This window comes from Salmo salar, chromosome ssa16 (assembly GCF_905237065.1).
Source record: "Salmo salar chromosome ssa16, Ssal_v3.1, whole genome shotgun sequence".
NCBI classification, from domain to species: Eukaryota; Metazoa; Chordata; class Actinopteri; order Salmoniformes; family Salmonidae; genus Salmo; species Salmo salar.
The window spans coordinates 44,003,980-44,026,871 of NC_059457.1; the positions used below are offsets into that span (position 1 = coordinate 44,003,980).

The following is a 22,892-nucleotide window of genomic DNA, read 5'->3' on the forward strand; positions in this document are numbered from 1 at the left end:
TTACCACCACAGTGACTAAGCCGTTTGTTTTAAAGTTGCAAAAATGAACCTTTTCTCTGTATCAAGACACTCGCGTGTACCCGCCTCTCTACCATCCCACTTCCGACCCCTGACCGGGTCTCAAACCTGGGTCCAGCGGCTGTCAAACCAACACCGTAACCATTTCACCATAGTCTGTTACTTAAGGTCGCTCACTGTTAGGTTAAGGTTGCCACAATATTAATTATAGCACATGCTCTTATTAATTATGTCAGATTGATGATCTAAGGAAAGAGAACACGGAGATGAAAGGTACTGTAGACTCTATTCATGGCAAGGTGGAGGTGGTGCAAAGGGAGAACAAACAACTTAAAGAAACCTTGCTTGATGTACAGTGTCGATCAATGCGGGACAATCTAATATTTTCAGGGATACCGGAGAATGACAATAGCAGAGGCTGAGGACACAGTCCGAGACTTTATGTCAACTCAACTAAAACTGCCCACTGATGTTGTGCATAATGTCACTTTCTCCAGAGTCCATAGAATAGGTAAGGCCTCTGGAAATAGGCCACAGGCTATTACTGCATGTTTTGACAATTTTAAGCAAAAGGAAATGGCGAAGAGCATGGGCAGAGAACTCAGAAACACTGATTTTGGAATGAATGATCACTTCCCCACCGAGATCAATGAAAGGAGGAAAAAACTATATCCCATCATGAAGGAAAAGCGTTGCCTGAATCAACGAGTCTCCATGGTGATGGATAAACTTTCTATCAGCGGGCAACTGTATCGAGACTCTAGAGTAACTCCCTGGCTATTTTAATCCAATGTTCAAATCTGAGTTTGTGTGTTGTAGTGTATCATGACAACTTCAACTATAACAAATACATGCTCTATTGATCTTCACTTGATAAGGAAAGGGTTGCATATAGCTCAGATTAATGTATGTAGCCTTCCTAACAAAATACATTAGGTTTTTAACTTGGTCAACATAAATAATATTCATATTTTGGCTTTGACCGAAACGCATTTAGATGAATCTGTAAATGATGGGCAAATGAACATTCATGGATATAGTCTACTTAGAAGGGACAGGAATAGGAATGGTGGGGGTGTAGCACTGTACATTCAGAATCATATACCTTTTAAGAGGAGGGGTGACCTTAATGTAAGTCAAGTAGAGGCACTATGGACTCAAGTACATCTGCCTCACCAGGCAGCCATATTGGTAGGATGTGTGTATAAACCTCCTAGCTCTAAGGTGTCCTATCTGGATGACTTATGTACTGGGTTTGACCAGGCTACAGATAGTAACAGAGATGTATTTATCTTGGGTGAGCTTAATATAAATTGGAAGGATCATAATAATTCAAATATAACTAAATTGATGAGATATGCTGAGAACTGTGGTTTGAAACAAATGGTTAATGATACTACTAGATCATCAACTAAGTTGGGTCACCGTTCAGACACGTGCATTGATCTGATCTTCTGTAATAAAAGCCAGATCAATGCCAGTGGGCTGGACAGACCATAATATTGTGACCATAACCATGAACACCAAGGTTCCATACAAACCCCCAAGGATTGTGGTCAAGAGACATTTTAAAAGATTTAATCATGAGCTATTTCAAAATGATTTGGCTGCTGTACCCTGGGAGCTGATTTATCTAGAGGATGATTTAAATCACGCTACAGAATGTTTTATTTATTTGCTCACTGAGGTAATGGACCATCATGCCCAAGTAAGAAAGAGTACAGTTGGGGCTCGTCCATCTCCATGGATTGATGATGAACTCGGTGAGGCTTTTTCTTAAAGAAATATGGCAAAAGTCTTAGCAGCCAAATCTAAACTAGAAATGTATTAACAGAATTATAGAACACTACGCAATTATGCAGTTAAAAATGCTTTTATTGATTGTAAAAATGATTGTAAAACGTTATGGAATACAGTTAAGGGCTTAATTGGTACATTTATCTCATCATACCCATCTAGTGTGGAGGTTGACAGGAGAACAATAACAAAACCAGCTGATATTGCCAATCATTTTGCAGATTTTTTTACAAAGAAAATACATTTACTGAGCGCTAATGTAAACACCCATTCTTCCAAACAAGCTATTGTCCAATGGATTGGCGATCATATTATGAGAAACAAAACCTGCTTTTTTGGTCTACAAATGGTGTCAGTGGAGGAGGTGTTAAACCTATTGAAGTCATTACCCGATGGTAAATCTACAGGTTATGATCTTATGGACAATTCTTTACTTCGCAGAATGCAGCACCACTGAAATACATGTATAATTGGTCACTGGAAAAGGGGATGTTTGTAAAAGTATGGAAGCATGCTAAACCGTGTCCTATTCCGAAAGACAGCAAAGAACCCATTACTCCTGACGATAATCGACCAATTAGTCTACTCCCTTCACTTAGTAAAATATCGGAGGGTATTGTGAGCAGACAAATATGGGAGTACATTTAAAAGAAGGATTTGATTACAGCCAATCAGCATGCTTATCACAAAAACCATTCCACTACCACTGCATTGGTTGACATGACAGACCAGTGGCTCAATGCTATGGATAATGGCAGGTTTGTGGGTGTACTATTTTTAGATTTTAGTGCAGCATTTGATTTAGTGGATCATGAAATAATTTTGACAAAATTATTGCATTATGGTTTTAAGGAGGTAGCATTGAATTGTGTACAGTCATATCTAACTGATAGGAAACAGTCCACCTATATCAATGGTTCATTTTCTTCCCCTCATGCTTTAAACTGTGGAATACTGCAGGGCAGCTGCCTTGGGCCACTTCTTTCCTTAATATATACCAACGACTTTCCTTATGCCTTATCCTTATCTGAAACTCAAGCTACTATGTTTGCAGATGATACTACAAGTTATACAGCAAGTCAATCGGTTCAACAGGTACAGCAAGCTCCACAAGTAGATTTGGAAAATATCAGGGAGTGGGTTTGCCGGAACAAACTTGTTTAAACACCAAGAAAACCAACAAAACCTGGCAGGTCTGTTCCACCAGGAAAAGGCCAAAATATAATGGGATACAATTAAGTATGGGAGGAGGAAGTGGCAGAAATCAAACTACTGGGAGTGCAGCTAGACAACTGCTTAACAGTTATCTCAAATAACTAATCTATGTAAAAATATATATATATTAAAATTATCAGAAGGATAGCAAAATATTTACCAGGAAAGATTCTTAAGCAAATAACACAAGTATTAATTGGGAGTCAGGTGAACTACTGTTCTGTGGTCTGGGGAAATGCATCAGCAAGTAAAGTTAGGAGGTTGCAGATTGCACAGAACAAAGCAGCAAGGATTGTTTTAAGGTGGAGATATGGTTCTTCTGTTGCAGTCATGCTCAGTGCTCTTGGTTGGTCATCAATCAACAAGATAATTGAAAAAAACATGCTTCTTTTATTTCATAATATTCACCATTTAAAACAGCCAAACTCTATTCACAACGGTATTCAGTTGGTAAGAGACAGACATTCAGTAAATACTAGGAATAGATTGTCCACCATCTATGTGTTATCCAGATAGAAAAGAGAAATAGGCAAGAGAACATTTTGATTTAGAGCAATAAAGAAATGAAATAATTGAACTGAGCAAACCAGAAACATTTCAATATATAGATTTAAACAATACTTTAAAACCATTTAAATATAATACATAGGAAAGTTGTGCTGGACTATGGTAGATTAAGAATCAATCTATCTTTTTAGACTGTTAGAGTATTTATTTATCTGGTCAATATGTTAGTGTATTATGTATGTTTGAAACAGTGTGTTATATATGAAAATGTGATCATATTATAAATGTATATGAATGTTTAAGGACTCTTGGAAGAATAGTCCAAATGAGGACTAAAAGAGATCCTAATCAAATCAAATGACTTATTAATTATTGTCACATGCTCTTATGTAATCCTTTATAAAGACTTCAGAACAGGCAGAGGACATGCTCAAAATGTAATTTACATAACCATAGACCACTTAAACTCGTACAACACTTCCACTCGCGGCTGGCCAAAAATAACTAACTGAAAGCCATGCCCCCACTAATCTACACCTCCACCCTGGGAAACAGAAATGTACCTTCACCATACCCCTTTTTTTGAGAGTGTGTGATGATTGTACCTTTATATTCAAAATATTGGTTACAAAAATGTTCCGTTATATTCGGTTATGTACCCTAAAAGGTATCGACAGGTACATTGTGTGTTTTGATCTTTTTGTACCCGAGGGAAACAATACTGTACCCTAACCATACCCTTGTTTCTGTGAGTATATAGACTGATAAAGGGTCCGCTCTCCACAAAACAGTCCTAAAATGAAGCATTATAAGCTGAAAAATAAACAGTTGCTAATGTTATACCTAATGCACCTACACCTTATAGTTCATGAGCCAGAGATCAGGATATCTTTAAAAAAACATCTGGGGGGACAATAGTGTCTCATTGTATTATTTTGCAAGGTCTCTGTCCTCTAGAAAAGGCACTCTTGTCAATGTAATTTTGCTTATGGGGCCAGAAATGTTTGACACTCCTGACTTACAGTTTCCAATGTGTTATCTCTTTCACACATTTTACCACGAAACACAACATTTCAACAAAAAGTAATTTGATATCAGACAGTCTGTGATTGATGTTCCTATGTTCTTCTGTCCTGTCCAGCAAAAGTCCCTGAGGGAAAAATGGTTGCTAGACGGAGCTGCTGGGTCGGAGCAGGACGAGGCCAAGAAACAGTTGGCGGAGGACGAGGCCAAGCTCAAGGGGATGGAGGAGAACATCATTAGGTACGTCTACAACCTAGGAACTACCTTTATATGTTTCTGGATTCACTCTATATCTTTAGTTCACCAGTCTTTAACCAGGCAAAACCTGCTCTTAACGTGGTCAAATCCTAATATCCTGTTCTCTCTATTTAATTTTTCCATGCCGGCTCTCTGGCAATGTGGCGCTGCACATTTGCTATGGTTGAGACCCTTTTGCAACATTTCTTTGAAACATTTTAATAAGACATAAGTTGTACTCTTAGCTGGAAAGGAGTATAGGCCTATCAGATGCTGCAAAGCACTCAATACCAGTTAGACAAAACTAGCCAGACTTAAGAGAGTGGGTGGGGGGGGTAGGGGGAATGGTGGAGGCAGTAATGGGGGTGCTCACTGGTGGAGAGACGAACATAGACAACGTCTGGAACAGCACTCATCAATCTCTCCAGTACAAAAAGGAGACCCAGTAGCCAAGAGCCCCCCCTCCCCCTTTCCACTCGCACCCCCTCCCTCCTCCATCCAACCATTTTCTTTCTCACTCATAGCAAAACAGTGTCATCAATCTTCTTCTCTGGCAGTCCATTTCGCTGATTAAATTCCTCCTGGCTGCTGCAGCCCAGTCCTGGCAGAACGCTGGCGCTGGCTGGCTGTATTGGGGCTCAGACTGGGGCAACACTGGCACTAAACTGTCACAACTCCCAATGAGCAACGGCAGCTAACAATGGCCGCTGTCAATGTCGGCGCTAGGGAGAATACAGAATGGGATAATGCTAAGGAGAAGCTATTGTCCCTATCTCAAATAAGCGCTTAATTCTGTTAGATAGGCCGTAGCCAGGAAGGCCCCAGTGAGGTTGTTTTGGTATTTAACAATATGAGGGCATTTAAAGGGATAGTTCATGGGTATTTCTCTTTGGCTCTGAGCAATTCATTTTAGATAAAAATATCAGTGTATCACCTTCCCAGGGGATGAGCTCTGTAGTTGGGTGTGATGGGTTGTATCTTCTGACTCTATAAAGCCCTCATTGTGTGCATCGTTACCCAAAATAACAAACATTTTAGATAGACTAGACATAAATCCAAAACTGCTTTGAAATACTACATCTGGCTTGGAACACATTGTCAAACTGTTCGTGTGCATCACTGACCATGTCTGTGTGTGAATGATCACGTTTATCCCTTTTCTGCAGACTGGAGCAGGAACTGGAGGAGCTGGAGACAGGCGTGTCGGTGACATCCACCAAAGAGAGTCTGACAGATGCAGCCAAGGTGGAGGAAGCCAAGACTGCCGACAACAAAGTGAGCCCCCCCACCCCCCACCCCTGAGGGCAGCTGGACATCGCAAGTCCACCGGACACTGACACACTATTAGAGACACGAGTATTTGCCTAGGTGTGTGTGTGTGTGTGTGTGTGTGTGTGTGTGTGTGTGTGTGTGTGTGTGTGTGTGTGTGTGAGTGACTGAGTTGGGGGGCATGTTTGAAGTAGGGGGGTGGGAATCGAGGGAAGGGGGGGGGGGCCGGACTGCCAGAGCAAGCCTTGGGTCATAAATGAAAGCAAAAAGCTCTGTGTGTACAGTAACTGCCCTTGTGATGGACTGACAGTGACATGTCCACTTGAGCAAATGCCATCTCGATATTATGCCATCAGTAATATCATTAGTGACAGTCCGGATGGGCCCAGAGAGTCAGACACTGGGTCTGACAAGCAGTGTATGGGGAAGAGTTGTTGACGGGAGGGGGGCTCTTGCCCAAAGGGGAAGTTTATATTGACAGCACACAGTGGGCAGCTTTTAGCATGGGGGTTTCATAGCAACGGCTAGAAAAGATGCTCTGTCTCTTCTGTCTCCTTCTTGAACTCGTTGGCTCTTTCCTTCACGAATCAATATCCACTTCCTCAAACCATCCATGCTGGCACCGCTTTCCTCAAAGGGAAGGTTCTTATATAATGTGGCATCTCTTTCTACCTCAGTCGTTTTTCTTGCTTCCTTGTCGGACATTGTTTTTATGGCATACCTCAATGGAAAATACACTGCTCAAAAAAAGAAAGGGAACACTTAAACAACCCAATGTAACTCCAAGTCAATCACACTTCTGTGAAATCAAACTGTCCACTTAGGAAGCAACACTGATTGACAATAAATTTCACATGCTGTTGTGCAAATGGAATAGACAACAGGTGGAAATTATAGGCAATTAGCAAGACACCCCCAATAAAGGAGTGGTTCTGCAGGTGGGGACCACAGACCAGTTCTCAGTTCCTATGCTTCCTGGCTGATGTTTTGGTCACTTTTGAATGCTGGCGGTGCTTTCACTCTAGTGGTAGCATGAGACGGAGTCTACAACCCACACAAGTGGCTCAGGTAGTGCAGCTCATCCAGGATGGCACATCAATGCGAGCTGTGGCAAGAAGGTTTGCTGTGTCTGTCAGCGTAGGGTCCAGAGCATGGAGGCGCTACCAGGAGACAGGCCAGTACATGAGGAGACGTGGAGGAGGCCGTAGGAGGGCAACAACCCAGCAGCAGGACCGCTACCTCCGCCTTTGTCAAAGGAGGAGCTGGAGAAGCACTGCCAGAGCCCTGCAAAATGACCTCCAGCAGGCCACAAATGTGCATGTGTCTGCTCAAACGGTCAGAAACAAACTCCATGAGGGTGGTATGAGGGCCCTACGTCCACAGGTGGGGGTTGTGCTTACAGCCCAACACCGTGCAGGACGTTTGGCATTTGCCAGAGAACACCAAGATTGACAAATTCGCCACTGGCACCCTGTGCTCTTCACAGATGAAAGCAGGTTCACACTGAGCACGTGACAGACGTGACAGAGTCTGGAGATGCCGTGGAGAATGTTCTGCTGCCTGCAACATCCTCCAGCATGACCGGTTTGGCGGTGGGTCAGTCATGGTGTGGGGTGGCATTTCTTTGGGGGGCCGCACAGCCCTCCATGTGCTCGCCAGAGGTAGCCTGACTGCCATTAGGTACCGAGATGAGATCCTCAGACCCCTTGTGAGACCATATGCTGGTGCGGTTGGCCCTGGGTTCCTCCTAATGCAAGACAATGCTAGACCTCATGTGGCTGGAGTGTGTCAGCAGTTCCTGCAAGAGGAAGGCATTGATGCTATGGACTGGCCCGCCCGTTCCCCAGACCTGAATCCAATTGAGCACATCTGGGACATCATGTCTCGCTCCATCCACCAATGCCACGTTGCACCACAGACTGTCCAGGAGTTGGCGGATGCTTTAGTCCAGGTCTGGGAGGAGATCCCTCAGGAGACCATCCGCCACCTCATCAGGAGCATGCCCAGGTGTTGTAGGGAGGTCATACAGGCACGTGGAGGCCACACACACTACTGAGCCTCATTTTGACTTGTTTTAAGGACATTACATCAAAGTTGGATCAGCCTGTAGTGTGGTTTTCCGCTTTAATTTTGAGTGTGACTCCAAATCCAGACCTCCATGGGTTGATAAATTGGATTTCCATTGATTATTTTTGTGTGATTTTGTTGTCAGCACATTCAACTATGTAAAGAAAAAAGTATTTAATAAGATTTTTTATTTCATTCAGATCTAGGATGTGTTGTTTAAGTGTTCCCTTTATTTTTTTGAGCAGTATGTATTCCTTTCCTCAAACTAGGTTTTCAAAGAAATATGTTAAATATGTGACACAATGTTCATTCATTATGTAGCTATGGTTTTGAATAAGAGTGTCTCTTCAAGAAGCAAATCCAATACCTCAAAACTGTGGGGTGTCAGGAGAACTCAAGTGGCGCAGCGGTCACTGCATCCTAAGTGCTAGAGGTGTCACTACAGACCCTGGTTTGATTCCAGGCTGTATCACAACCAGCTGTGATTAGGAGTCCCATAGGGCGGTGCACAATTTGCCCAGTGTTTTCTGGGGTAGGCTGTCATTGTAAATAAGAATTTGTTCTTAACTTGCTCAAACATAATAACAAAATCTATATTGCTAAATTCATTGTTTTTGGAATTGCCAATTCTCCCTGACTGTCAAGCTTTTTTTTTTGTTAATAGTTCTCACAGATTATATGATAAAAAATATATTCTGTAGGTTCATTATCTTTTCACATACTGTATATCTGGTTTTAGTCATTTAAGTTTACACTGAAAGCTATCAGCTCAAAGTATCTAGACATTTCTAGACACATTATAGTTTTCTGGGTCAGGTGATGGTACCTTGCTAGAGCCGTCAGAGAAGCAAAGAGACATTTTTATACAAATTATTTCAGGGTTTTTTATGCCATTGAAATTCTTTCTGAAATTGAAATACATTTTCGGGATGGAAAAGCGCTAGTGAACTGAGCTCTAGAATTAAATGAATTGAGTCAAGTTTAGAGTAGAGGTGGAATCCCAAGCATATGTTTAGTGCAATTAAAACCTCTTCAGGATCGGTGTATCCCCTGCGGGACGGTTGAGCTTATGTAGGCTAATGCAATTAGCATGAGGTTGTAAGTAACAGGTAGCCTAGTGGACGGCAGGTAGCCTAGTGGACGGCAGGTAGCCTATAGCCTAGTGGACGGCAGGTAGCCTAGTGGACGGCAGGTAGCCTAGTGGACGGCAGGTAGCCTAGTGGACGGCAGGTAGCCTAGTGGACGGCAGGTAGCCTAGTGGACGGCAGGTAGCCTAGTGGTTGGAGTGTTGGACTAGTAACCAAAAGGTTGCAAGATGAAATCCCCAAGCTGACACAGATAAAAATCTGTCGTTCTACCCCTGAACAAGGCAGTTAACCCATTGTTCCTAGGCCATCATTGAAAATAAGAATTTGTTCTTAACTGACTTGCCTAGTTAAATAAATGTAAAATAAACAAGAACATTTCCCAGGACATAGACAGATCTGATATTGACTGAAATCTTAAATTCTTGTTAATCTAACTGCACTGTCCAATTTACAAAAACGATTACAGTGGAAGAATACCATGCTATTGTTTGAGGAGAGTGTATAGTTTTGAACATGAAAAGTTATTAATAAACAAATTAGGCACATCTGGGCGTTCTTGCTTAAAAATGTTGAACAGAAATGCAATGGTTCATTGGATCAGTCTAAAACTTTGCACATACACTGCTTCCATCTAGTGGCCAAAATCTAAATTGCATCTGGACTGGAATAATACATTATGGCCTTTCTCTTGCATTTCAAAGAGGATGGTACAAAAAAATACAAAATAATTGTTGTTTTTTTTCTTTGTATTTTCTTTTACCAGATCTAATGTGCTATATTCTCCTATATTCCTTTCACATTTCCACAAACTTCAATGTGTTTCCTTTCAAATGGTACCAAGAATATGCATATCCTTGCTTCAGGGCCTGAGCTACAGGCAGTTAGATTTGGGTATGTCATTTTAGGCGAAAATTGAAAAAAAGTGGCCGATCCTTAAGAGGTTTACCATTAGACCTTTACGTCAATCAAAGTATATTACCCTAAAATATGAATATTACTACAGTATGCATCCAATTTAAAAGTACTGCAATAAGAATACAATTATCAAAAGAGTGCATACCATAAGCCTTCAATGTAAGGTACATTTTCTTATCAAAGTCTGTAACATAGCATACACTGCAACTATGGCGATACAAGTATAGCCAGGAGATTGCAACGACAATGACTCAATAAACGGAGCAACTCAACTTCATGATATCCTATCTAGGGCGGAACCCGATTTCAATAACCCCCAGCGTTTAATTAGCGTCACCCTAGTGTCCAGAAACAATAGAAACGAAAGGCATACAGCTTCACACACATTACCTAATCTAATCAACACAACTCAATCGAAATAAATGTCCCGCTCCCGCTTTGAAATGAATACCGTCCAGCGAAACAGTTTAGTACCGCAACTCTGAAAAGAGAAATCCATAACGTATCCAATACAGTGTGTCATGTCAAAATGTACAGCTCTTTATGAGCTATTGAAATAATAAAAATGTGATAATTAAATTCATACAGTTACATTTATTTATGTCAACTCAAGTTGAATCAGCCTTCGCTCCTCTGAGGGCGCCAGTAACCCCGGGGCACCGGAGGAACGTCTCTGCCTGGATAAAGCTGCGGGCGTAGTTGTGCTTCACTCCTATGATGTGTAAACATATGGCCATCCATCCGGAGAATGCCATAAATTGTGATTGAATCATCATGCTGTGCCTTGGCACCAGAAAGTCACTGACACAAGGGTCACCCTCTCTCATTCTATACGCCCTACAACAGTTTACATGTTCACTAGCATATAAGCATGATTTGATACGGTATATTCTGTGTTTGATCATGTCTTTTCTTGGTTTGATCATGTCTTTTCTGGGTTTGATCATGTCTTTTCTGGGTTTGATCATTCGTTTTCTGGGTTTGATCATTCGTTTTCTGGGTTTGATCATTTGTTTTCTGGGTTTGATCATTCGTTTTCGGGGGTTTTATCATTTGTTTTCTGGGTTTGATCATGTCTTTTCTGGGTTTGATCATTTGTTTTCTGGGTTTGATGCTCTATGATGAATGGATTAAAATACTGTTTTCTCTCTCTCTCTCTCAGGCTCCTGCAGGCACTGTTCAAGGTAACACAACTCCATTCACATCTTATTCCTCACCTCTTTCTCCTCTTTTACAAGTCTGTTGTGTTTGTCTCTCTTTCTCCCTCCCTCTCTCGTTCTCACCCCACTTCCTTGTTCGGTGACCACTTATAGAGGCCAAGGAAGTGTGCAAAGGAAGCAACAGCCCTCGTCTGGACATGTCCGGAGGTGCATCAGATATAATGAGAACAGGTGAGTCTCGGTACCCTGTAGATCACATACTGAGACACACGTAGAGCGACATCTTAGCGAAATGCTTTGCCTCTAGATTCACTCTACATTATAATGTCATGCTAGCATATTAAGGTGATGTTATTCCTTTCAATGTAAAAAAATAAAATTGAGCAATATATTCCTGTTTCATTCAGGAATGTATTAACTGATTCGTAGTCAATTGAGACATTATTGACTGATTATATTAATCATATACTGTAAATTGCATCTGTGCAATCTTACATGCAATAGAGCCCATTTTTTCATAAATGGAAGACATCTCAATACGATTCCATTAGAGTCTTCTTTATCTGTCTTTGTCCCGAACCTGGGCACCTCTTCTGTGTTTGTCTCTTTCTCTCTCCCCCCTTTCCCTCTCTATCTCCATCTCTATTTCTCACCCCACTTCCTTGACTGCTTATAGAGGTCAAGGAAGTGCTCAAAGTGCACAACAGCCCTCATCTGGACATGTCCGGAGGTGCATCAGATATAATGAGAACAGGTGAGTCTCGGTATCCTGTAGATCACATACTGAGACACACTGTAGAGCGACATCTTAGAGAAATGCTGCTTTTTCACTCTCTTTTTCCTTTTTTTCCCAGTCTTGAACATACAGTACCAGTCAAAAGTTTGGACACACCTAGTCATGTAAGGGTGTTTCCTTATTTTTACTATTTTCTACATTGTAAAAAAAATTGTGAAGACATCAAAGCTATGAAATAACACATAGGGAATCATGTAGTAACCAAAAAAGTGTTAAAGAAATCTAAATATATTTTATATTTGAGATTCTTCAAAGTAGCCACCCTTTGCCTTGATCACAGCTTTGCACACTCTTGGCATTCTCTCAACCAGCTTCATGAGGAATGCTTTTCCAACAGTCTTGAAGGAGTTCCCACATATGCTGAGCACTTGTTGGCTGCTTTTCGGGTCCAACTCATCCCAAACCATCTCAATTGGGTTGAGGTCAAGTGATTGTGGAGGCCAAGTTATCTGATGCAGCACTCCATCACTCTCCTTCTTTTTCAAATAGCCCTTACACAGCCTGGAGGTGTGTTTTGGGTCATTGTCCCCCTAAACGCATTGCTGCAGAATGCTGTGGTACTGTAGCCATGCTGGTTAAGTGTGCTTTGAATTCTAAATAAATCACAGACAGTGGCACAAGAATAGCACCCCCACACCATCACACCTCCTCCTCCATGCTTCATGGTGTGAACCACACATGCGGAGATCATCCGTTCACCTACACTGCGTCTCGCAAAGACAGCGGTTGGAACCAGAAATCTTAGATTTGGACTCATTGGTGTCCTTTAGTAGTGGTTTCTTTGCAGCAATACGACCATGAAGGCCTGAATCACGCTGTCTCCTCTGAACAGTTGATGTTGAGATGTGTCTGTTACTAGAACTCTGTGAAGCATTTATTTGGGCTGCAATCTGAGGTGCAGTTAACTCTAATGAACTTATCCTCTGCAGCAGAGGTAACTCTGGGTCTTCCTTCCCTGTGCCGGTCCTCGTGGGAGCCAGTTTCATCATAGCGCTTAATGGTTTTTGCGACTACGCTTGAAGAAACTTTTTTAAAGTTCTTGACATTTTCCTGATTGACTGACCTTTATGTCTTAAAGTAATGATGGACTGTCATTTCTCTTATTTGAGCTGTTCTTGCCATAATATGGACTTGGTCTTTTACCAAATAAGGCTATATTCTGTATACCACCCTACCTTGTCACAACACAACTGATTGGCTCAGACGCATTAAGAAGGAAAGAAATTCCACAAATTAACTTTTAACAAGGCACACCTATTAATTGAAATGCATTCCAGGTGACTAGCCTTCCCTGTAGCTCAGTTGGTAGAGCATGGTGTTTGCAACGCCAGGGTTGTGGGTTCAATTCCCACGGGGGGCCAGCACAGAAAACAATGTATGAAATTGTATGAAATGTATGCATTCACTACTGTAAATCGCTCTGGATAAGAACGTCTGCTAAATGACTAAAATGTAAATGTAAATGACTACTTCATGAAGCTGGTTGAGAGAATGCCAAGAGTGTGCAAAGCTGTCATCAAGGCAAAGGTTGGCTACTTTGAAGAATCTCAAATATACAAAAATGTTTGGTTACTACATGATTCTATATGTGTTATTTCATAGTTTTGATGTCTTCACTATTAATCTACAATGTAGAAAATAGTAAAAATAAAGAAAAACCCTTGACTGGTACCGTAGATGCCTCTTAACATAGATCTGAGTACAACATCTGATGTCAGCTTCATATAATTTAGTTTCATTCAGGATTTTTCTAATAAAAAACAGTGATTACCAAATAATCATTGACATTGATAGATATTACAGTGTTAGAGAATCTCACATTAACCCATAATCTAAATCTTAATTTTGCACAAAATGGCATTGGCACCCAACTGGATTGGGCACATAACAATTCAACAATCTATCATTTTTACATTTTTAGTAATTTAGCTGACGCTCTTATCCAGAGCGACTTAGATGAGCAATTAGTGTTAAGTGCCTTGCAAAAGGGGACATCAACAGATTGTTCACCTAGTCAGTTCGGGGATTCAAACCAGCACCCTTTTGATTATTGGCCCAATGCTCTTAACCACTAGGCTACCTGCTACATCAATATGTAACTCCTCAGTGGATCTCATTATCAACACAACCAGTTTGAATGGCCAGGCAATAGCTCCTTAATTGTGCTCTCAGTAGTATCGCATTTAATCTAACACGTCATCAAATCGTCATTTTGATGACAGTTTCATTGAATGACAGCAAAATAGCTGAATGCTTGGCAATTTACCCTACTGTCATACACAACACCTCAGTATAGCTCAGGATATTGTAATCACAGTTACAAATGGCTGGGGACAGCTTCATCTCCTCTCTAGGGGGCTTTTCAGCAGTATCACACTGGGGTCCTTGGCCCTCCTTCCTCCTCCTCCTTCTCCTTACATGTGGGCCTCTGTCCCCCTTAATCAAACATTGACTTTCATCAGCCTCACAGTAGCCCTGAAAGGAGAGAGAGGGTTTCCACTGAAGGGCTATACTCCACAGTGAGGGAGTGACTAATGAGTTATTTTACTTCTTGAGCCCAGGTCCCCATACATCTCCCACCTAGAGAACCCTTTCTGAGCAGGGGGGTGGAATGGGGCTACTTATTGTTTGGTTTCATCAACACCTGCTGGGATTAAATGCAAATTGCCGACGCTTTCCTGGATTGGTTTGGTAACATTTTGGTGTAATACGGCCATCATATAACAGCTAAATAACTATAAACTAAGAAAGGAACATAGTATGATCACCATACCCTATACATACCCCACTCCCTGCAGGGTCTCACGGGGAGTTGGGATATACCCCACTCCGTGCAGGGTCTCATGGGGAGTTGGGATATACCCCACTCCCTGCAGGGTCTCACTGCAGGGTCTCACGGGGAGTTGGGATATACCCCACTCCCTGCAGGGTCTCACGGGGAGTTGGGATATACCCCATTCCCTGCAGGGTCTCACTGCAGGGTCTCACGGGGAGTTGGGATATACCCCACCTGAATGTACTGTAGTACCTGAATGTGCTGTAGTGCCTGAATGTGCTGTAGTGCCTGAATGTACTGTAGTACCTGAATGTACTGTAGTATCTGTATGTGCTGTAGTGCCTGAATGTACTGTAGTACCTGAATGTGCTGTAGTACCTGAATGTGCTGTAGTGCCTGAATGTACTGTAGTATCTGTATGTGCTGTAGTGCCTGAATGTGCTGTAGTACCTGAATGTACTGTAGTACCTGAATGTACTGTAGTACCTGAATGTACTGTAGTGCCTGAATGTACTGTAGTGCCTGAATGTACTGTAGTACCTGAATGTGCTGTAGTGCCTGAATGTACTGTAGTACCTGAATGTGCTGTAGTGCCTGCATGTGCTGTAGTGCCTGAATGTGCTGTATTGCCTGAATGTACTGTAGTACCTGAATGTACTCTAGTGCCTGAATTCACTATGTGAATTTGAATGTGTGGGTGGTAAGGTACATAGTCATGTGGGAGGAACTATTTTAATGACGGACCACTTGGGTATTTGATCACAGCTAAGTACTCATAGCTGAGTACTTAGGAAAAGACAAAATCAATGAGAATGCCATACAACATGTTGCATTCTCTGAAGTGATTTGGTATACTGTATTTCATGTCCTCTATTTGTTGTCACTCTCAGTCGTGTTTCTGTATTGTATTTTCCCCTAACATTTGTCTTCTGTCCTAATCTTCACAGTGATCAACTGTCTGTCTCTGTGTTTGTCTATCTGTTTGGGTGTGTGTATGAGTTTGTGTGAGTTTGTCTCTTTGCCTGCGTGTTGGTCTGTTCTTATTCATTCCTGTGGACATTCAATGTGATTTGTGACTAAAGGGGTTAAAACAAGTAGAGTAGTGCTTGTAAATAGATGGTATACTGAGTATTCAGTTCTCACAGTGGAGATACCCTATATGTAGTTATCATCAGACGATGCAATGTTGCCTAGGCAACGCAGCTCCGCCGTCGTCATGGCAGCGTTAGATTCACACACAGTGTGCACATCACATCAAATTATAGTGTTGCTTTCAAAAAAGCTAAAGTAGTTTCACAGTGTCAGCTGTGGCCTAATAGCATAACTATCCAAATGAATTTTGTACATGCTTTCTTTGAAGGAAAAAGGAAACCGCACACTGCTCTTGATAGTATCACTGATCTTTAATAAAGATACATACTATCAAGAGCAGTGTGCGGTTTCCTTTTTCCTTCATCTTGTTCAACTGTTACCATGCACCTGCAAAAAAGATTGCATGTTTTCTTTACAACCTGGTGTGCACGTAATTCAGCAAACATATGGCTCACCTTTTCCATCCAGTAGCTACCCCAGTCAAAGGAATATCATGAATTGTAGTTATGTTTACTTCATGTGTGTTGGTGTTACACGGGCATACTGATTGGTGGCTAGTGTTTATTTATTTATTTCATCTTTATTTAACCAGGTAGGCTAGTTGAGAACAAGTTCTCATTAGTGTAGACTGATTTAGTATGGCTTTTAGTGGAACATTGTAGCATTGTTGTGTAGAGTGGTTGTCTTTAAAAAAAAATAACAGTACAAACGATAGAGAGAAAGAGAGAGGCTATGTAGTGTGTAACATATAGATGTGTGTGTGTGTGTGTGTGTGTGTGTGTGTGTGTGTGTGTGTGTGTGTGTGTGTGTGTGTGTGTGTGTGTGTGTGTGTGTGTGGACAACTCTGCAGAGCCCTAACATCTCCTCTTGTTGACACCCAATGCACCCAGCGATGTACTCAGTAGAGATCACCGTTGAGAGGGACAATGTCACAGGCGAGACTAAGGTGTTGTCCACCAACACCCTACTGCCCATTAACCTCTCTGGGCAAGGGGTCAAGGTGTATGAGGATTACCAGAAAGGTGATTTCCCAACGTGATTTCAACAGCAAAAGGAGACACTCAGCTAAGACATGCACAGTGAATGCCTTTATGAGAAGTGTTAACAGCTATGACTCTATCACTAAATATTTTATGCGCAAGAACAAATTGATAACAGTAATATCACAACACGGTAAACGTTTTCTCTGAAGATTAAGATATTATCTTGGATAAGTCTACCTAAAATTATAGTTATTACAGACATTGCTTGTTTGATCGTAGCCAATTAAAGACATAGGCTACATCTTGTGGTTCAATAAACTTCATAATGTATTTTCACATTATATAAAAGCTTCTGTATACTCTGTCTCATATAATGATTGGCTTGAATCCACTCATTGACAGTAGATATTTTTTTACTTAATTTTACTTCTCGTGAAGAAAAAGAACTACATACAGATGTTGGATGTTAATTTGATCACCCTGTTGCAGGAGACCTTTCCAGCAATGCAGGAAATGTTTACATTTTTGTGTATTTCAGGCTTCTGAAGTTTGTCATTTCCACTTAGAAATTTAAGGCTTGATTTTCCCTTATGAAAATGTATTTACCCCTTCAAAAATGTATATTCATTACAATCCACATAATAATTTACATTTCCTGTTGATGCATTATTATTTTCCTGCTGTAGCAAACTGGCTCAAATTAAGATTCTACATCTGTAGTTAAGCATATTATGACAAAGTGTTGCAGGGTGACCAATAAATCCATCCCTACTTATAGATCTAGTTTTATGCCAATAACTCTGCTTCAATAGTTATATTTGTGAATGTGAACTTGGGCTATTATGTATTGGTTAAAAAAAAAGTCTATACATTCAAAACCCGTTTCAAATGGTCCTGTTGGTCTCCCTGTAGCTGTTTTGGTTCAGCTGTTGGTATTGGGCATGACCCTTCGCTACTCCCCCCCCCCCCCCAACACATCCCCACTGGTCGTCACACTTCTTTGGGAGTGCAGTGTCAGGTTTGGACCTCTAAAGCCAGTTTCCCAGACCCAGATTAAGCCTATTTGTGTACTAAAAAGCACTCTCAATGGAGATTCTCTATTGAGTATACTTGTAGTTCAGGAATAGGCTTCAATCTTGGTCTGGGAAACCAGCCCATAATGTTTTAGGTTGGTGATAGTGCCCTGAATGTCTGAAGAATGAACCCTCTGCTGCATAGCCACAAGTTAGTGTTGGTGTAAGGCGAGGCCAGACTGGCTCGTTGATTTTATCCATAGCTGTGATTTCCACTGCTTTCTCAATGGGAGTTGATGGTCAGCAGAGATGTCTATACAATTTCCATCCATTTTCACGGACCAAAAGTTCAGATGAGTTGAACATTTGATGGGCCGATGGATACATAACCATCCGTTTAGCCAATTAGAAAAGATGAGGCGTTTTAAGTCGAACACTCCACCCACGCACAGACCACAGACCAAAATGAATCTGTTTTAATTCGGTGTCCATTCTCCACGGATCAGTCTGGTCTCCTCCTGTATGCAGACTGCAGCTCTACTTTCTCTCCTAGTCATATCCATCCACCTCCTCCTGTATGGAGATTGTAGATCTACTCTCTCCTAGTCGTATCCAACCACCTCCTCCTGTATGGAGATTGTAGATCTACTCTCTCCCAGCCGTATCCATCCACCTCCTCCTGTATGGAGATTGTAGATCTACTCTCTCCTAGCCATATCCATCCACCTCCTCCTGTATGGAGATTGTAGATCTACTCTCTCCTAGTCGTATCCATCCACCTCCTCCTGTATGGAGATTGTAGATCTACTCTCTCCTAGCCATATCCATCCACCTCCTCCTGTATGGAGATTGTAGATCTACTCTCTCCTAGTCATATCCATCCACCTCCTCCTGTATGGAGATTGTAGATCTACTCTCTCCTAGTCGTATCCATCCACCTCCTCCTGTATGGAGATTGTAGATCTACTCTCTCCTAGTCGTATCCATCCACCTCCTCCTGTATGGAGATTGTAGATCTACTCTCTCCTAGTCGTATACATCCACCTCCTCCTGTATGGAGATTGTAGATCTACTCTCTCCTAGTCGTATCCATCCACCTCCCCCTGTATGGAGATTGTAGATCTACTCTCTCCTAGTCGTATCCATCCACTTCATATTATTGATTCTGCCTCCCAGACACAGACAACAAGCACTGGGCTCATGATGCAGCAGCTGTGGCATTGGCTTTGTTTCCCCCTGCACTCTTTCAGCTGCTCTCCTCCTCTCCTCTCCTCCTCGTCTGCTTTTCTCCCTCCCCTGTTTCTCTGTGATTTAACTGTTACTGCCATTACTGGTCAGCTTCAGTGCACTTCACTGTCCTGTGGTGGAGGTTTGTGGGGAAAAGGTATAGCCTTAAATAGTCTCCCTCTCTTTGTTTTGCAATGATCTAACATGACTGACATGGCTTTGGTCAGTCCAGTCATATCAGATCAGTGATGATTGCTTCACGGAAGGATGCATTTAAAAACAAATCGAACAGGGTCTAGTTCTCCAAGCTCTCATGAGTCTCTTCTGTTAGTGACACGTCTGTCGCTCTCCTTTCCCTCTCTCCATCTCTCTCTCTCTCTCGCAGTGGTACACGAGGTGAACGGGGAGAACGGGGTCCACCAGCTCAGCGCCAACGAGGTGGACGAGCTCATCCACAAAGCTGATGAGTCCATGATGAGTGACGCCATCACCGCCGGTGCCACCTTCACCGCCCCTGTCTTCCCCACCAATGCTGACTTGGCTGCCGAGCAGCAGACGACACCCAAGAAGGAGATCACAGGCATGGAGGCCAAGGCAGGTGGAGCTAGTCCCCAGCCAGGTGGAGGCGAGATGGAGGCCAGCGCCGAGAACCCCGTCACTATGGTGTTCATGGGCTACCAGAGTGTGGAGGACGAGACGGAGACCAACAAGGTGCTGGGCCTGGAGGGTACCGTCAAGGCCCAGCTGGTGGTCATCGAGGACGGTGAGGGCAAGAATGTGATGGTGGGGCACACCCCAGCCACCGTGACCGTCACCGAGGGAGGCGCCAAGGAAGAGCAGTCGCCCCCACCCAACGGCAGCGCCGCTGACCCCGCCAAGACCCCCCAGGAGACATCTTCCGCAAAGGAGAAAGGGGGTGAGCCAGAGGGGGGTGCCACTGAGCTCAACAACAAGGAGAAGCAGCCTTGCAAGTGCTGCACCATCATGTGAGCAACTGTTGTGTGGCTGAATTCTCCCCGGAACTTGACTTTTCAAGGAGAAATGACAAACCAACAACAACCATAACGTCATGAAAACCAACAAACCCCTCCCCCCGCCCTGAAAAAAAAAGGCGTACATGTTCTTTATCTTCTGATAGCCGGCTGTTGTTTCCCGACTTCGTTTGAAGTATTTCATTATCATCTCATCATCTCCTTTCCTTCTTTTGACCTTTTTTTATTATTTCAGGTTTGGTTGTGCCAAAGGGGAGCAATCCCTGCCTTCTCACACTTTGAGATTTCTGAGGGAGAGAGGAGATAGAAAAGGAAGGGTAGAAGAGAGAAAGAAAGAGGAAGGGGTTCGTTTACTCACCCAGCATTGTTTTAAATGACATCTCTTATTCACCACCATGAATTGTGTAATCTTAACTTTCTGTATGAAGGACAGATATATCTCTCTATATATCTATATATATACATTGTTTATTTTAAAGATATATTTATTTGACTTTTTATTTTTTGAAAATGGCCTCTGGAAAGTGTTTTTGACAGAAGCATGGTATTCATAGTTTTTTTTCTGTCCTGTGCTAGTGCATTTTAGATAAAAACGGGGACATGATTTTCTCAACACTTGGAATATTTATGTAAGTGAATTCTCTTGGATTTTGATTTCCAGAAAAAAAATGAAAAGTTACTTTGGAATGCTGAGACAGACACAATACTGATATATGGGTTGTCTGAGACAGACACAACACTGATATACGGGATGTCTGAGACAGACACAACACTGATATACGGGATGTCTGTGACAGACACAACACTGATATATGGGATGTCTGAGACAGACACAACACTGATATACGGGATGTCTGTGACAGACACAACACTGATATATGGGATGTCTGAGACAGACACAACACTGATATTTAGAAGTGACATGCAATGAGACATCAGTGATATTGATGACATCGAAGTACTGTGTGTGTGTGTGTGTATGAGCATGCATGAGTGTGTGTGTGTGTTGGATTAAAATGACCTCATTAGTCCTTATATCATCCTACACTACATTAGCCACAATCCCCATCACCTATTTTCTTTCTGGAAGAAAAAACTATCCCTGATTTCCCTGCAACCAAATCAACTACACTAGTTCGACAACACTAGTAATGAATTGAATAACATGTGTGAAGGTCATTCATACCGAAGCTTGAGACTGATGAAATGAATGCCCCTCTGTAAGGCTTGATGTTTGTGTGAGTCACCCCCACTTAACTACATTACCCAGAATACCACTGCCCCTTTAATATAAATAATGTTGCTTACAGCTGCCTTTGTGATAACACTAACTACTTTTCATTAACTCATTGACATAATCCTGGTTCCTGATGTTATGACCTAGCAACTAACAGCTGGGTTTTGAAATAATAGTCGGCGTGGACAGGCCCTTCCAATGTCCCGAAGATTTTCGGCTGGATATTAACTACTGTGGAATTGGTGCATAGAGCAAAATCTGTTGTTTTAAACGGCAGCGCATATCCTACCAAACTGTGTTGCAAATACTGCAAGAATTTGCTCCATTCAGACATTGAGGATGAGTGCCATGTGGATGGGGGTCGGGGGTCATATATTTCCCTCAGAGTCTGTGTGGGAGGAGATTCATTATAAGAGTACTTGGTTTCCTGTTTTCCTGTTTGAACTCTACTGTCAGGCCTTGGTTTTGTCATTTGTCAACGAAACCAAAGAAAACAGTTCAAGTAGGCCTACTTTTCATTGTGTATCTATCACAGGAGGTTGGTGGCACCTTAGTTGGAGAGGACGGGCTTGTGGTAATGCCTGGAGCGGAATCAGTGGAATGGTATCAAATACACCACACACGTGGTTTCCATGTGTTTGATATGATTCCATTTGCTCCGTTCCAGACATTATTATGAGCCGTCCTCCCCTCTGCAACCTCACTGGTATCTATCTATCAACATGTGAGGCAAAAAGCAGGGAATTTCAACGTCAACATTCCAAGAAGTTTTCAGAATCCTTTCCTACGCTCCTCTGAGTGGTCAATTTTGCTCCAAATTTGGTGTTGCAATTATTTGTCAATTTTTTTTTCTTTTCAGAGAACAATAGATGTTTTTGCAGTGTGGCTACATTTGAACAGCTGTGTTTTACTTTCCCTTGGCTTGTGTGTGTTTCTTAGCTGCAGCTATAGCATTCTTTACATCTTACTTATTTCTGCCATTTTGGAGCCAAATTTCCAGCTGAGCTGAGGGTCATGTTATCATTGTCCAGTGTATTTTTCCCAGTGGTGAGTTGAGTCGGTTGAGTTGGATTAGGTAAACTAGGAGAGATCTTTTCAACCAACTCACTGACACGCTCATATGTAACCCTGGTCCATGTATTATTATTTGCATCCGAAATAAAACAAACATTTTGTTTTCAAAGATGGTCTGCATTATCTTGAAGTGAGTCCAAGAAGTGAGCTCTCTTTAGCCAGAGGTTGGCCAGCTTTGCATAATGTTTGCCTATTCCTCTTTTAATATTGTTCCATGTGTATTTATACCTTCCCATTGATATTTATAGAGCTCTATATGTTATTTAAAGGGTTAATGTCTTTGTGAGGGTTCAAATGAAGAACATGATGGAGAATAGATAAAAAATAACCAGGTCTGATAAGCCTTGTCAACATGATGCTGGAGAATCCATTGCACTGCAGAAAGAAACCAAATGGAACATCTATG

At 42.1% G+C, this 22,892-nt stretch overlaps 1 protein-coding gene across 2 annotated transcripts in view; it reads left to right on the top strand.

Moving 5' to 3' along the window:
- LOC106573924 (paralemmin-1) overlaps window positions 1-22,595 on the top strand; it is a 69,173-nt gene extending 46,578 nt beyond the window's left edge. Inside the window, exons 4-9 of one of the 2 annotated variants that reach the window (XM_014149386.2) lie at window positions 4,679-4,800; window positions 5,964-6,072; window positions 11,299-11,320; window positions 11,450-11,527; window positions 11,973-12,050; window positions 19,569-22,595. In XM_014149386.2, coding sequence (XP_014004861.1) covers window positions 4,679-4,800; window positions 5,964-6,072; window positions 11,299-11,320; window positions 11,450-11,527; window positions 11,973-12,050; window positions 19,569-20,173 — 1,014 coding nt within the window. In that variant the 3' untranslated portion in view covers window positions 20,174-22,595. The remainder of the gene's footprint in view (window positions 1-4,678; window positions 4,801-5,963; window positions 6,073-11,298; window positions 11,321-11,449; window positions 11,528-11,972; window positions 12,051-19,568) is intronic. The other variant, XM_014149387.2, reaches the window with a different exon arrangement.
- The last annotated feature ends 297 nt before the right edge of the window (window positions 22,596-22,892 follow it).